Raw genomic sequence first — 17,490 nt, 5'->3', positions numbered from 1 at the left:
CATTGTTGTTACAGCAGAGGATACAGATTGTTGTTACAGCGGAGGATACAGATTGTTGTTACAGCAGAGGATACACATTGTTGTTACAAGGGAGGATACACATTGTTACAGTGGAGGATACACATTGTTACAGTGGAGGATACACATTACAGTGGAAGATACACATTATTGTTTACAGCATAGGATACACATTGTTGTTACAGCGGAGGATACACATTGTTGTTACAAGGGAGGATACACATTGTTACAGTGGAGGATACACATTACAGTGGAGGATACACATTGTTGTTACAGCCGAGGATACACATTGTTGTTACAGCGGAGGATACACATTGTTGTTACAAGGGAGGATACACATTGTTACAGTGGAGGACACACATTACAGTGGAAGATACACATTGTTGTTACAGCGGAGGATACACATTGTTGTTACAGTGGAGGATACACATTCTTATTACACTTTGAGTGTGTTGGCCACCAGACATCAGCTATCACCCACAACCATGACCTTCCTGTGATCCTCAAATCGGCCTGTTCACATAAGATAACCCTTATTTCCTCATCTACAGCAGATGTTCATCTAATCTGCATCCCATCCTGTTCTGGACACCCATCCACTTCACTTTAGATAATCCTTGCAATTCCTATCTGGCCACATTAGTGTAATAGTTTGTTAGCTTTCATTTTTTGAGTGAGAGGATGTTGTTTTTCACGACATCAGCAATATTACAGCTACATCATGATGACCTGTAAATAATCAAGTCTGGGCTGGATGAACCAGTGGTTGACAGCTTGAGTATGACACACCCATGACTGGGGCACAATGACACACTCATTGTGACCATCCCATTCTCATTAGCCTGCTCCTAAACAAGCTTGTCCTGACCTATTCTCCCCATACATTGCAAAAGGGTTTGTGTCTTCAGAAACATACTATTTTCTTATTTACACATTCTTTCATTTGTGCCTTTGTTCATGATTGCCTTACCCCAATTCTTCCAATACAGGTCTGTGGTCCTCTCTGCTAACCCAATACTTTCAATACAAGACTAAGATGCTCTCTGATAACCCAATACTCCCAATACAAGACTAAGATGCTCTCTGATAACCCAATACTTCCAATACAAGACTGTGGTCCTCCCTGATAACCCAATACTTCCAGTACAAGACTGTGGTCCTCTCTGCTGACCCAATACTTCCAGTACAAGACTAAGATCCTCTCTGCTAACCCAATACTCCCAATACAAGACTGTGGTCCTCTCTGCTAACCCAATACTCCCAATACAGGTCTGTGGTCCTCTCTGCTAACCCAATACTCCCAATACAAGACTGTGGTCCTCCCTGATAACCCAATACTCCCAATACAAGACTGTGGTCCTCCCTGATAACCCAATACTTCCAGTACAAGACTAAGATCCTCTCTGCTAACCCAATACTCCCAATACAAGACTGTGGTCCTCCCTGATAACCCAATACTCCCAATACAAGACTGTGGTCCTCTCTGCTAACCTAATACTTCCAGTACAAGACTAAGATCCTCTCTGCTAACCCAATACTCCCAATACAAGACTGTGGTCCTCTCTGCTAACCCAATACTCCCAATACAAGACTGTGGTCCTCTCTGCTAACCCAATACTCCCAATACAAGACTGTGGTCCTCTCTGCTAACCCAATACTTCCAGTACAAGACTAAGATCCTCTCTGCTAACCCAATACTTCCAGTACAGGAATATGATTCTCTCTGTTAACCCAATACTTCCAAAACATGACTATTGTCTTCCTTGCTAACCCAATACGTCAAACACAGTGAGTGAGTGAGTGAGTGAGTATGGCTTTACACCATATTTTAGCAATATCCCAGCATTATCAATATGGGGCACATCAGAAATGGGCTTCACACATTGTACCCATGTGGGGAATCGAACCCAGGTCTGTGGTGTGAAGAGCGAACACTTTAACCACTAAGCTACCCCACCGCCCCTAAACAGGGATGTGATCCCCTCTGCTAACCCATCTCTACTAACATAAGACTGTAATCCTCTCATCTAACCCAATATATTCAGTACAGGGTCTCATGGGCTGCTATCCTCCCATCACATGTCTGGACCACCTTCAGTACTACAGGTGTTCCTGTGAGGTAAGACAACACAAGGGTTGTTATATGGGCAGAGGACTCCATATGCTGGACCTGTCTGCCAGATGGACAGCTTTCTTTGAATCTGTTGTGAACAAAGTTGGACACCATGACTCACCGCTTCGCCTTATGTGACCCCGCCTCTTGAACCAACACAACCTAACCTACAAATGAGACATCTCGACTCCCAGCCACGAGGATCACTTTCTCAGCTCATCATTCATTAAGGCCACAATAAATAAATTATTTAATTTTCATCAACATTTCTAAAAAATATATGAGGTGGGAGGGAATTTATTAATAATATTTTATTTTCTAAAGAAACAGTTCAAAGCATCGTATACATTAACTGTTGATGAATATGGTTCATCTAAAGCTATTTTTCAAGCTCAGGCATTAGGCATTGTACTTAGTTTACTTATACTTCACATAGAAACTGTTTCAAGACAAATATGGTTCACATGAAGATTGAATGTTTGGTTGGACGATGTATATGGCGTATTTCATCAAAAAGAAAGTGTGTGAGTGAGTGAGTATGGTTTTACACTGCTGTTAGCAATAATCCAGCAACATCATGACACTGGGATACCAGAAATGGGCTCTACACATTGTTCCCATGTGGGGAATCAAACCCAAGCCTTCAGCGTGATGAGCGAACACTTTAACCACTGGGCTACCCCACCGCCCCTCATCAAGGAAATAAAGCAACCCACATAATGATATTCTTCCTCATAAGGTACTTGAGGACAAAAACAGTAATGTGGCTTTTTTGTAGGCTAATATTATACTTTAGATACTCAGTGATACGTTACACTATTACATTTTTAGGGAATGAGCCTTCCATAATGTTTAAGGGGCCATGGGTGGCCCAGTCGTCTAAGGCGCCGCAATTGGCTGTGCAGAGTTGCGTCTCTTGGGCACTCCAGAAACCTATGATTGTGGGTTCGAATCCCGGTTCGCCCCAATTATGTTTCTAGGTTTGTCAGCACCATACCCGTGCTCGTGGGTTTCACTGAAGTGGTAAACGTCTGAGACATGCGTCACTTCGGGCTTTCCTCCCACATTAAGCTGACACGCCACGATACAACTGGAATACTGTTAAAAGCAGCGTTAAACCCAACTCACTCACTCATAATGTTTAAAAACAAAAAAATAAATTGTTTGATCCACAATATATATATATTTTAAAAAGCAAACATGTATGTATTTTGACGTAAATATCAAAGCTTTTACTTCAAAATATGAAGAATAATCTATTACATTATGCTCTACATATGCATTGTATTAAATAACAGCTGTATTCTTCACCAAATATTTAGAACGCTTATCTGATATATGACAATACATGTATCCCATGCTTAGATAAAGAATGTCAGATGTGATATCACAATATAAACAAAAACAGTTATTATTCCTGACTTCTGGTCTGATTTTAAAACCCTCTACCACCAGGAGCTGTGATTGCCTCTCTGGTCTACTTGTCCCACCATAAGTAGTACAAGGTATCCGAAGCCCCTCAACCCCCACACACAGATTGTGTGCAGATAAGCCATGAGCCACCAGAGGTGCTATATCTATCACAGCACTGCATGTCTGGCCACAACATATGCTTTAAAGCACACAACACTGTTACAGCATGCTGATAAGACAGTGTCTACATGGCGTATGGTTAAATTGGTCGAGCACTCTTGACATTATTCTATTATCAGGTGATACCATCTGTGTTCATTTTTAATTATAATCCTTTGTTATGATTGAAAACAATGAGAAGCTTAAGCAGCCTTGATTCTGTAGAAAACAATTTATCTACTTGAAAAAAATGTTCCATTAAGACTTCCTGTTAAACTTAAAGTATAAAAAAACAAAAATAAAACAATTTTCTTTCTTTTTTTAAAATATACTCATTTGCATCATGACCATACATCTGATGTAACATTTTGTTGTTAGGATGATACACCATCAATCAGTGTTAATGGGCTAATCCCAAGTATTAGTAGGCCATTATGTCTTACTTGTCAGTGTGACACCTAATCTCCATCTCATTAAGTGGCTAGTCCAGTACAGTGAAGTGCAGATGAAGAGCATTATAGAAGCCCAACTATGTCACAGATGACGCACACGAGCAGAAGATGACCAGAGAGCAGACGACAGAAGAGCAGACGGCCAAGTTATCCCACTCTGACACCAAGCATATCAACTCCCTACTCCTCAGCAGCCTCTGAAGCTGGGCTACCTGTGCTGTGTTGTCAAGGTTTACAGATAGCTATGAAGCTAATAAAATTATCTGTAATGGAGGGTGCCTGGGTTGGCGCTTCAACCAACAGGCAGGGGAGCCTTACAAGATGAAGACATCATTATTAGTTGCACGTGGGTCCTACTCAGTTCCCTAACATCTACAAAGTCTGATCAACACAGATTCTCTCTGATCTTCTAGGGTTGGTTTTAGTGTCAGTTTATAACCCCTGTCCCTGTTGAAGATGTAAGACAAGCAATAGGAACATCCAGGCCAATTGGCCAATTGCATTCACAAAATTAATAGCACCTCATGACAGTTTCTTCTCTATTATAACAAGCTTCTGATTTTATTTACAGACATCTTTTCAAGATAGGTCCATTCCAGAGCCTATCTGCAAATTGTTTGTGTACACATCGAGAGCCCCTTGATGGTTACATGTGTTCCCAGATGAAGCAACATCCTAAGTACTTGTAATGCATTTCTCAAATATCTAACAATGTTAGCCTGAAGACTGATTATTTCATGGCCTATTGGGTTTCATCTAGTCCTCTACATTTTTTGAGAGATGTGCATGGGCACCCACAGAGATCAAAGATTTCAGAATGTGATCATCTAAAACCTTAGCTTACACATGTGTCTGTGAAAAGAAATCCCCAAAGTTTCTTAATCACTTAAGAAGTATTAATCCCTACTTCAAATAGATCATCAAACTGGCCCTGGTTTAATCAATCACAGTGTAGCATGAGTAATTATAATGATCAATGTCATTTCACTGGATCAAAAACTAACATGTAAACTAAGACGATTAAGTATACACATGCATATCAAATGAGTACAATTCTTTTTCTCTTTTTAATATAGCATCTCTCAAAAGGTTTAAAGTCACTAAAATCCCAGTTTTCTCACAGATCTTTATTGATAAAGAAGTATCGATGTTTGTTCAAAATAGTTTTAAAAAACCTTTTTCTTTCTTAGAAAATGTATTCTGTGGGAAGCCCAGCTGATTACATACCTCATCTTGCCACTCAGGTAATTCCAGTCTTCATTTCCCAACTGTAAGGCTTTTGTAACTTAGCCCAAACACATGGCAACCTTAATGAATTTGTGCGAGTTTGACGTGTGTGTTTCAAGTTAAAGCAGAGAAGAAGAAAAGCTGCATGTTATGGTATAGTATCAAGTAACCCCACCAGCTTACTGTCTGTTTTCAGGCATGACGTCAGATATCATATGGACTTGCTTAGGCTGAGTACATACTTTACCTTAAATTACCATTGTAATTGTAGGGAGTCAGTATGCACACATGCATGTGAGTAATTCTATTGGCTGAATTAAAATGTATGTTGAAGATAGATATCTTCCTTTCAAAGGTAATAAAAGATAGCATACATGTAATATCAAATTTGTTGTTCACACACTTTGGGTGGTTCACCGTAGGAGACCTTATTTCACAGATAAAACAACATCAACAACAGCAGATGGTCAGGACAGTTTATTTTACTTGTTTAATGGAAGAGCCTACTACCACTTTGCAAAAGTAAACAATATATATATATATATACATTTTTTTAAACATTCTTTTGTTATTGTTTTGGTGATGACCTAAAATGAACCCTAACACCATTTCTTTTCTTCATTATTTTGCTCCATGCTCTGTTGACCAAGAAAAATTTCAATTAAATTGGCCTGACATTAGTAAATGAAACAATAATAGGATGAGTTTGCTTGACCATTTAATAGATCAACACTGATGGAGACACCTGTTCCGAAATACTTGATCTAATGTATAGTCACTCACCTTTCATTGTAAATTCCAAATGTTAGTATCCAAGTGTATAGGGAGTAAAACAGTGTGTGGATATGTAATTAGCTTCTTAATGTATGCTTCAGTCACATAACTAGAGTAACAGACTCCAATGATACTCTTTTTATGTCAGTGTTCAGGTTTTACATCTAGAATGCCATGGAATGTCTTGAATTGCCTGAGTGGTTCTCGATAGTTCCACCTTTCATGAAGATACAGGTATGAATAACTGCAACACCATATTGACTTCCATCAGGAAATATTTCATGTCCACATGTCAGATCAAAGACCACATTCTCACATCACAAGCAAAATTCCCAAGTTAAAGAATGCAAATTTACCTGTTGAGCACAGGTAGGTTAATGCAATCTACCTATACACAGGCATGACGAGGTCGTCTATGACTGAGTGTGGGAGAGTGGGTCAGGTCTCGGGTGTTATCCCAGATCAGTATGCTAGGAACAACGAAAGGCTAATTAACGTGCCAAAACCTGCTCCCCCACGAAAGGTGAAGGGGCACCCATAACAGCAGCCAGTAACGATATCAACCAACCAGCTTGTACACCAGTCACGGCTCAGGGTATGAGTGACAGAAATGAACGTCTTATCTGAAAGAATGGGGCCGATATTGACAGTTTCGAGGCTCTTCTAGAGTAAAGAGGGATTGTTTCAAAGAACAGATAGGTGGCAAGTCACTCAGATGACTGAAGTATGTTTACCTGGTCAATACCTCATTAGATATATATGACATTAAGTGACACACCAGTGATGCCATTGCAGTGAATGGGCAGGTATCTATTGAATAGATAAAATCAATATCTGAACTATTATCTTGAACTGTTGTAAAAATAAAATAAATAAAAACTGTTGTTGTTAACTGTTGTTAAAATGAAATGAATAAAAACTGTTATCTTGAACTGTTGTAAAAATTAAAAAAATAAAAAACTGTCGTCTTGAACTGTTGTTAAAATGAAATGAATGAAAACTGTTATCTTGAACTGTTATTAAAATGAAATGAACAAAAACTGTTATCTTGAACTGTTATTAAAATGAAATGAACAAAAACTGTTATCTTGAACTGTCTAAAATAAAATGAATACAAAATGAATAAGAACTGAAAGATGATACGAATTCATGATGTCCTTAGATATTGAATTCCTGAAAGGAATTTTACCCTGAATAGAGTGAGTGAATTTGGTTTAACACCACTTAGAACTGTATTTCAGTCAGTGTGAAGAAAGCCTGAAGTGATACAGGGTCTTGTTGTTTTAAAGCACTTTGGTGAAACCCACATGCACTACCCTGTATAGAGGTCGTCTCAAGGTTATACTGATACAGAATCAGATGAGTGAGTTGGGTCCAACAAAGTGTTACAGTTACACCATGACATGTCAGCTTGCTATGGGAGGAAGCTCTATATGATGCAGGTTGCAGGCATTTACCAGTATGCTGAAACCCATGGGGCCACTTTGACAGGTCAAGGATCATGCTTAGGCAGAATCTGGGATCCTAAAGGATTCAGAACAAGTTTACAGGACTTAGTGCAGCATGGGATTCACCCTTAATGACTAGACTGCTGATTACAACGACAGTGAAGGATAAGGCCAACCATTTCTCATCATACTCTTATTGGAATTAGGACAAAGTAGCTGGCGGACATTTGTTATTAAATTATACTGGGATCAAAACACTAGTAACAAAAACTGAAGTAACTTTGATATCATGAAAATGTTTCCATAGGGTTAAAAGAAAGTTATGGCTCTACATGTCACTGATGCCATAATCATCAGTCCATCACATGGGGGTCAGAACACACACCCAGTGCTGCCAGCCAATTAATAATGCTGCAGGAAGAGTTCATGAAGCCAAGGCAATTTGTGGGGAGGTTTGATATGGGTTGATAAGCACCACGGGTGTTGATGTATGCAGTGAATACTATAGCAGACTTACTGCTCGTGGAGGTGTTGTGTAGTACAACTGTGGTGTCCGTGATGTTGATGGGTCGTCGGAGCCGGTCGTCACAGTTTCTGATGAGGCTGTAGAATCTGTGTCATCATCAAAATTCCATGCAGAACCTGAAAATGTAATAAAATTATAAACCACAGTTCTATACAACCATGAATCATGAACCATTTTAGAAAACCATGAACCATAAACACCAGGTTTATACAACCATGAAACACGAACCACCGTTCTCTGCAACCATGAATCATGAACCACCATTTTAGACTACTATGAATCGTACACTACAGCTCTATGAACAAACATGAATCATAAACAAGAGTTATATACAACTATGGAAGAATGCATTGTCAGTAGGAGTGAGTGAGTTGGTTCACAACATCATCTTGATCATGTACAAAGGAAGTCAGACACCACATCCAGTACAGGGAACCCCATAGCTCACCATAACGAAGGGAGAGAGTAGTCATTGAGATAAACAAAATATGCAATGTTGGGACAATAGGTGAATATGTCATCAACTGCAGTACCCAGGCCAAGAAATGATTTACTAGTGTAAGTGGGCAGGACATTACACCGTTATGAGGCAGTATTAGAAATAGGAAAACCATATCACTACAGGGGCTATTGATATTCAATCCCAGGGCTTTGCACATTGTATTCTTGTGTGTAGTTCCTTTACTTTTTGTTTGTTTGTTTGTTGTTTAACGCCACACAATACTCAAGCAAAATGACAGCGGTCTGTAAATAATCGAGTCTGGACCAGGCAATCGGGTGATTGACATCATGAGCATCGATCTGTGCATTTGGGATACGATGACATGCATCAACCAAGGCTAATCAACAGAAGCTGTTGCCGCAACTTTTAGAATAAGATGATAACAAGACAAAAAGTGTTTCATTTACTAAAAACATTTTCATCACACAGACTCTACATACAATATATCTGCAACAATATATCATGAATACATACAACGGACACATAACTCATTGTGATTCTAGGCAATAAACTTTCATTCCACAATAAAATACAACATGAAATTCAAAGCTCTTTAAGTTTTGCTTGAGGCAACACCCAAAACCTGGGATAACCTCACTCTCTAACAAGTGAGGCATGACTTCACCACCAAAGCCATGCTTCCACATGGTCACATGACGTCACGTTTTTTGCATATTGCGTCTGTCCTGATAACACAAAGATTGTTATCGGAAGTGGCGCCTTCTAGATCATTAGCACGTGTTTTGCATTGTTGAGCAATCCAGAGTACTTCACGTTAATGTTACAGGTTACTGCCAGGACAACATCCATCTTCTACCAGGCATTTCCTAATGGTACATGATATAGATTGGAATTAAGATGGAGACAATATTAATTTATTGATGTTGTATATCAAAATGAAATTTATAATTTAAGCATAAAACAGGTATTTTGTTTGTTCCCTGTCTTATTAAATATTTATACATGGATTTTGTTAAGAGGTTTCTGACATTTTATTATCATATTCTGTGTCCTGTTGTGTAGTGGTTATTCATATATAAGTCTGTTTACTGTTATGCTAAGATAGGATCTGTCTACATGAACTCAAGTGTATCAACATAAGATAATATCTCACTATTTGCAGACACAAAGAATCTTATTTCTTGTGGCTGGTTATCACATTTTGTATTGGTATTTTATGACAGCTTTAGTGTGGTTGGCTATTCACATATTAGTGTGTTTACTGTTATGTTAGGATAGGGTTATCAATATGAGCTGAAGAACTGAATTAACCATAAGGTTTAAGATAAGTGAGTTTATAAAAATCCATCCAAAGAGCACATGTACTATCAGGAACCTACATCATTGTTGACATAATCCAGACAACTTTATAACCCAAATACAGACAGTGTTGTTTAGCGCTGCACTCAGCAATATTACAGCTATATGTTGGCACCCTGTAAATAATTGACCATAAAAACAGTGACTGATATTATGAGCAACAATCAGGGCACAATAACACAATTTCAAACCAGGTCATCAAGTTTCACCTGACCCATTAAGTCTTCTCAGTATTTGGCCAATCATCATTATTATAAGAATTGGTAATTTGATCATCATCAGGAAGTCTTCATTATGTGTCACCATAGAAACAAACCTCAAGTATTTCCAGTGACTGCTCCACATAAAGACTTACTTCTATATATCCCGCAGTTTAGATGTGTCACTGTCTGTGTAGGAACAACATAAGGCACATTTCATGTCTGTTTGTTTTATCAACAGAATCAGTGTCAAGCCCATTTCTGTACAATACAAAGGCTTTTTCTTCTCATTAAGCATTACCAATGGTGGTGTCTCATACCATACAGCATTAAACATAAACCTAGTGTTCAACAACCTACATTAACTTTCAATGGTAAACCACAAACTGGGACCAGTTATTACCATAAACACTGCATGGAAGATCCAGCAAGCTGGCACATGTCATGGCATGGCTTCAACACTCACTTTATGGCCAGTCATTAACGGTTAAAGAGCACTGCTCAACAGTATAACAATGACCTATGTTCTCTGACCAGCAGCTATTACTGTTCTCCTCATGTATTCAGCACCATATGCAGTGATATAAGTGGAATACTTATTAAAATAGCGATAAACCCAACTCACTCACTCACTCTTGTTGATTCTGTTATTTCAAGATCGCATATTCGAAGCATTTAAAGCACCCTCCTCCACAGTTCAACAAAATCAGATTGTCATCCGCGTCCACTTCACAACCAAACACCCTGCCGCACATCAGTTCATTGTCTGCAAGAGACTACACTATGTGTGCTGAATTCTTCCTTCATCTTATTAATACACTAAGTATATGTAGTCCAACCAAACATTCATGCTTCATCTTATTAATACACTCAGTGTATGTAGTCCAACCAAACATTCATGCTTCATCTTATTAATACACTCAGTGTATGTAGTCCAACCAAACATTCATGCTTCATCTTATTAATACACTCAGTGTATGTAGTCCAACCAAACATTCATGCTTCATCTTATTAATACACTCAGTGTATGTAGTCCAACCAAACATTCATGCTTCATCTGATTAATGTAGTCACTAAGTGTATGTAGTCCAACCAAACAAAAATGCCTCCTGCCTAACATTTTTTAAACAGCTGATGAAAATGAAAAGAAATTAGTTTCCTGGGGACTTTGGTAGTCTTTACTAAGTGTCAACACTTGGAAACACTGGGCACTTAATATGATGATTGTGGTAGGGTCATTAAGCCTATCACCCTTTTAACCATTCACTAGTTCTACCCATGCCTATTCATTTTTTTTCTTGCCATTCCTGAGTATCATTAATATATTGATTTATCTGTCTGTTTTTCTGTCTTTTTGAATTACTCATTTATGCATTCATTTAAATGTTTGTCTGTCTACATAGAACATCTTCTTTTCTCAGAAAAATAACGACCCATGAAGATCCGGGTTCGAATAGGTCTTCAGCAACCATATGCTTGTCGTAAAAGGTGACTATGCTGTTGTAAATGGCAACTAACAGGATCGGGTGGTTATGCTCGCTGACTTAGTTAATGCATGTCATTGTATCCCATTTGTGTAGATCAATGCTCATAATGTCAATCACTGGATTGTCCGGTCCAGACTCGATTATTTACAGACCGCTGTCATATAGCTGGAATATTGCTGTGTGTGCAGGTGTTAAACAACAAACAAACAAACACCCACAAAAATAACAGAGAACCTCATTGAATATATTAGGGTATGAAACCTGTTTTCTTTCAGTTAACCTCTGATTCTGAATAGTTAACCTGAAAAGGTTGACAAGAAAATGTTTGTTTACAGTCAAGATTAATTGCTGTTTTCTTTGTAAAAATGAGCCTGTATACATAAACAGGGCTAATAGAAAATACACATAAAACATTTCATCTTGTTCTTTTAAAGACAGATGGGATTATTTACAAACTATGAGTTTTGTCCCTTCAGTGGGTAATTACTGTCACTGGAACTGATCAACTTGCTTGCTAAGTTTTCATAAACATCATGTGAATGACTGTAGACCAACAAAGATAACATACAACTGATGTCTCTTGGAGTTCCATGTTACAGGATTAACACAGTCTGATATCAAATGAGGAAACCCTAACAGTCTATGTTTAATTTATCTGATGTCTGTATGTTACACACAAATGTAGCCTCTATAAACATAGCTCTATGGCTGATAATTACAATGTAGCCTCTATGGACATAGCTCTGTGGCTGATGATTAGTACAATGTTGCCTCTATGGACATAGCTCTGTGGCTGATGATTAGTACAATGGAGCTTCTATTATATGGACATAGCTCTATGGCTGATGATTAGTACAATGGAGCCTCTATAGACATAGCTCTATGGCTGATGATTAGTACAATGTAGCCTCTATGGACATAGCTCTGTGGCTGATGATAAGTACAATGGAGCTTCTATTATATGGACATAGCTCTGTGGCTGATGATTAGTACAATGGAGCCTCTATGGACATAGCTCTATGGCTGATGATAAGTACAATTGAGCCTCTATTATATGGACATTGCTCTATGGCTGATGATAAGTACAATGGAGCTTCTATTATATGGACATAGCTTTATGGCTGATGATAAGTACAATTGAGCCTCTATTATATGGACATTGCTCTATGGCTGATGATAAATACAATGGAGCTTCCTTTATATGGACATAGCTCTATGGCTGATGATAAGTACAATGGAGCCTCTATGGACATAGCTTTATGGCTGATGATACGTACAATTGAGCCTCTATGGACATAGCTCTATGGCTGATGATTAGTACAATGGAGCTTCTATTATATGGACATAGCACTATGGCTGATGATAAGTACAATTGAGCCTCTATAGACATAGCTCTGTGGCTGATGATTAGTACAATGGAGCCTCTATGGACATAGCTCTATGGCCAATGATAAGTACAATTGAGCCTCTGTTATATGGACATAGCTCTGTGGCTGATGATAAGTACAATTGAGCCTCTATGAACATAGCTCTGTGGCTGATGATACGTACAATTGAGCCTCTATTATATAGACATAGCTCTTTGGCTGATGATAAGTACAATTGAGCCTCTATAGACATAGCTCTATGGCTGATGATAAGTACAATGGAGCCTCAATGAACATAGCTCTGTGGCTGATGATAAGTACAACTGAGCCTCTATTATATGGACATAGCTCTATGGCTGATGTTCACCACAATGTAGCCTCTATAGACATGTGTATGTATGCCTCACTGAACTTTGATTCTCCCCAACATTGGAAGATGGCAGATCTCCATGTTGCACTCAGTGTACACAATATGTCATAGAGGCACAAGACATGAATCAGAGGAAGCCAGCCTCTATGACAAAGGCACAGCAAGGAAAAGTCCACTTGAGCCCAGCGCCTACAGGTCAGTCCATGTCAACCCTTGCATCAGATAATGTCGACTTAATAATAGACCCATACAACACTTGTTGCTATTTACACTATCTACGTCACTCCAGCTTCAGATTCAGGAAATGATATTTCAGCACCACATCATCTGATATCACTTCTACATTTCCCATACCCATGTGTTGGTGTTATTTTGAAACATGTACCTCCATATATGATAGACTGTGAAATTGTTTATCGCTCCAGCTTCAGATTCAGGAAATGATATTTCAGCACCACATCATCATCTGATATCACTTCTACATTTCCCATACCCATGTGTTGGTGTTATTTTGAAACATGTACTTCCATATATGATAGACTGTGAAACTGTTAATCGACAACTTACAGTTCTGTTGTTTCTGGATTAACAAACCGTCAAACCACAAAATACAGTCTCCTATAAAAAGCAACTTGACCATGTATATGTGTGTGTATGTGTGTGTGTGTGTGTGTGTGTGTGTGTGTGTGTGTGTGTGTGTGTGTGTGTGTGTGTGTGTGTGTGTGTGTGTGTGTGTGTGTGTGTGTGTGTGTGTGTGTGTGTGTGTGTGTTTTGCAGGTGATGGGTTGATGGGGGGGGGGGTTTGCAGGTGGTGGAGAGAGGTTGTGTAGTTGCAGGTAATGGGGTGATGGGGGGTGGTTGCAGGTGATGGAGAGAGGTTGTGTAGTTGCAGGTCATTGGGTGAAGGGGGGGGGGGTTGCAGGTGATGGAGAGGTTGTGGTGCAGTTGCAGCTGATGGGATGGGGAGAGTTGAAGGTGATGGAGAGAGTTGGTGTTGTTGCAGGTGAAGTGAAAGAGAGTGCTTTTCTTTCATTATTGAATCATCTTGCAAATTAATAAATTAAAAAATCTAACATATTCTAATATCAAAATATAGTATTCTTGGCATTTATGATTCTGGTATGCAAAGAATGAAATATCAATGACAACAAAAATATCTATCTGAGCCAAATAAACATGGTTAAATTCCACAGTACATTAAGGATAAATTCCTACTTAATACATTTGGAATACCTGGCTGATGAGACAATCTTCTATGTTTGAACATCACATATGAAAGAAAAAAACAGTCGTCAGGTACATGTTTAAGCAGTTGATCAGGCAAAATAGCTACAAGGGTGTCTACCTACATAGCTGGCCAATGTGTTGGAGCAGAGCCTCTTCTCAACAAAGACATTCCATTGCTAACACACGGAAGGTCTCTTGTATTTGGAAGCTATCTGAATCCATTCCAACTCGCTGATTAGAAAATGAAATCCCTGATTTTCTTGGAGCATATGGTGGAATTCTTCTGGCATATCAAAAAGAATGTTGGTGTACATTATGACGGAGGAAACAGCTTCCTGGAACGCTTTATCCCTGTCTTATGTTACGATTTATGACATTCTTAGCTGCCTACAGGGCATTACAAAATAAACATGTCATAGAATTACAGGAGGCCGTAAGAGGTGATCAGTAATCTATGCCATTATTGCCAAAATTCCATAAAACCAGTAATTTGATACAAAACCTTTTAATTTCTTTAGACCTAAGACTAACAGTAATCCATGATAAGGCAAGACCAACTTATTTACTTGTTATGCAGATTTTCTTGTTTCATATATCAATGTGCAAAATGAGAGGTGTTTTCTGAGGATTGATTCAAGTTCCTAAAATGAAAAGTTTTAACAAAAAGAAGTCACACAAAGTTGATACATATTTCATATGTTTCAGGATTACATATTCCTATACTGACTGTAATTACTTCAGTACAAGAGGAAATGTAGATGGAGGTAATACATTGACAAGTGGATCCTTGATTAAAGTGGTCTAAATCACAATCACTTGGATTTTGTTAAAGACCTACATTTCAGTGTATAACAGTTACAAAGTTTCATTGTCCAGATGTTTTGTTTCAAGACTAACAAGATCCAAAATTCAATATCTAAAACTGCCTCTATGGAAATAGCTGTGTATCAGATGTGTACAACATATTGCAAGATGTTTGTATACAAAGTCTGTACATAGCCCATCATGGCCATGGCTGTATGTCTGATGTGTACACAGCCTAGGACCATGGATGTATGTCTGATGTGTACACAGGCCTAGGACCATGGTTGTATGTCTGATGTGTACACAGGCCTAGGACCATAGATGTATGTCTGATGTGTATACAGGCCTAGGACCATGGTTGTATGTCTGATGTGTACACAGGCCTAGGACCATGGATGTATGTCTGATGTGTACACAGGCCTAGGACCATGGATGTATCTCTGATGTGTACACAGGCCTAGGACCATGGATGTATCTCTGATGTGTACACAGGCCTAGGACCATGGTTGTATGTCTGATGTGTACACAGGCCTAGGACCATGGTTGTATGTCTGATGTGTACACAGGCCTAGGACCATGGATGTATCTCTGATGTGTACACAGGCCTAGGACCATGGATGTATGTCTGATGTGTACACAGGCCTAGGACCATGGATGTATGTCTGATGTGTACACAGGCCTAGGACCATGGCTGTATGTCTGATGTGTACACAGGCCTAGGACCATGGATGTATGTCTGATGTGTACACAGGCCTAGGACCATGGATGTATGTCTGATGTTTACACAGGCCATCATGGATAGCTGATCTGAGGTTTCTGAAGAGGTATTACTCTTCCATCATATCTAAAACATTTCAATCCGATCACCTTAAAAGACTTGATGTCATGCATGCTTCTAACACAGACCATTACTGATGAGTAAGCCACCTGTCAGTACAAACACCTTCAAGGTGTCACTGTAGTCTCGGGGTTACCATCATCTCTCCTCATCTAGGTGATGGAATGACAACCTCAATATGTTGAGGATACTGGGTCATCTCATAAGAGGCCATTATGGTGGATGACTCAGCCATCAAAGAACAGAGAATCCATGACTACTTATCATATTTTTTCAGCAAACATGCAGGGTGATTCTGCATCAATATCCAACAGTAGAATATCAATCATGTTGGGCTATCTCTTCTTTGCCCTAATTTCAATTCATCTGGTAATCTTACTTTTGAATATTACAACATTATTAGATATCTTCCTTCACCATTAATGTAATTGCCCCTCATAACATATATACTGACAGAACAAAAATATGGGAACATGTAACAATATGAAAAAGTAGTTTCATGTTGTTCAATAATAATGTGAAGAAATACTAGTGATAAAACCCTTTCCATACTGATTCAAAGTTCCAGTTCAAACTACATTGCCACACAATTTCTCATTATGCTCAGTCTATTGCTTACATTAAGGTCTCACCTAATAACTGTCTCCTTATTGCTTCCATTTATCCTTTTACAACTGTCTCATTATTGCTTCCATTTATCCTTTTACAACTGTCTCATTATTGCTTCCATTTATCCTTTTACAACTGTCTCCTTATTGCTTCCATTTATCCTTTTACAACTGTCTCCTTATTGCTTACATTTATCCCTTTACAACTGTCTCATTATTGCTTCCATTTATCCTTTTACAACTGTCTCATTATTGCTTCCATTTATCCTTTTACAACTGTCTCCTTATTGCTTCCATTTATCCTCTTACAACTGTCTCATTTTTGCTTCCATTTATCCTTTTACAACTGTCTCCTTATTGCTTCCATTTGTCCTTTTACAACTGTTGTCCTTATTGCTTCCATTTATCCTTTCTTTTATCACTGTTCCCCTAATGCTTCTGCTTATGCTTCCATTTATAACTGTCTCCTTATTGCTTCCATTTATCCTTTCTTTTATAACTGTCTCTTTATTGCTTCCATTTATCCTTTTATTAAACTGTTTCCTGAATGCTTCCATTTATCCTTTTTAATAACTGTTCCCTTATTTCTTCTATGTTCCCTTATTGCTAAAGTTTATACTTCCATTTATAGCTGTCT

General features: G+C 38.6%; 1 protein-coding gene across 7 annotated transcripts in view; it reads right to left on the bottom strand.

The window, feature by feature from the left end:
* Positions 1-17,490, bottom strand: part of LOC124139000 (ankyrin repeat and fibronectin type-III domain-containing protein 1-like) — a 217,989-nt gene that overhangs the window by 45,583 nt on the left and 154,916 nt on the right. For 5 of the 7 annotated variants that reach the window (XM_046505949.2, XM_046505965.2, XM_046505958.2 and 2 more), the window contains one exon: positions 8,122-8,246. In XM_046505949.2, the coding sequence (XP_046361905.1) occupies positions 8,122-8,246 (125 nt within the window). Of the gene's footprint in view, positions 1-6,165; positions 6,591-8,121; positions 8,247-17,490 lie in introns of those variants that run through there. The other 2 variants (XM_046505992.2, XM_046506010.2) reach the window with 2 other exon arrangements.

Source organism: Haliotis rufescens, unplaced genomic scaffold (assembly GCF_023055435.1).
Source record: "Haliotis rufescens isolate VD_foot unplaced genomic scaffold, xgHalRufe1.0.p SCAF_40, whole genome shotgun sequence".
NCBI lineage: Eukaryota > Metazoa > Mollusca > Gastropoda > Lepetellida > Haliotidae > Haliotis > Haliotis rufescens.
The sequence above is the reverse complement of the archived record's forward strand: the minus strand, read 5'-3'. Positions and strand labels throughout refer to the sequence as shown.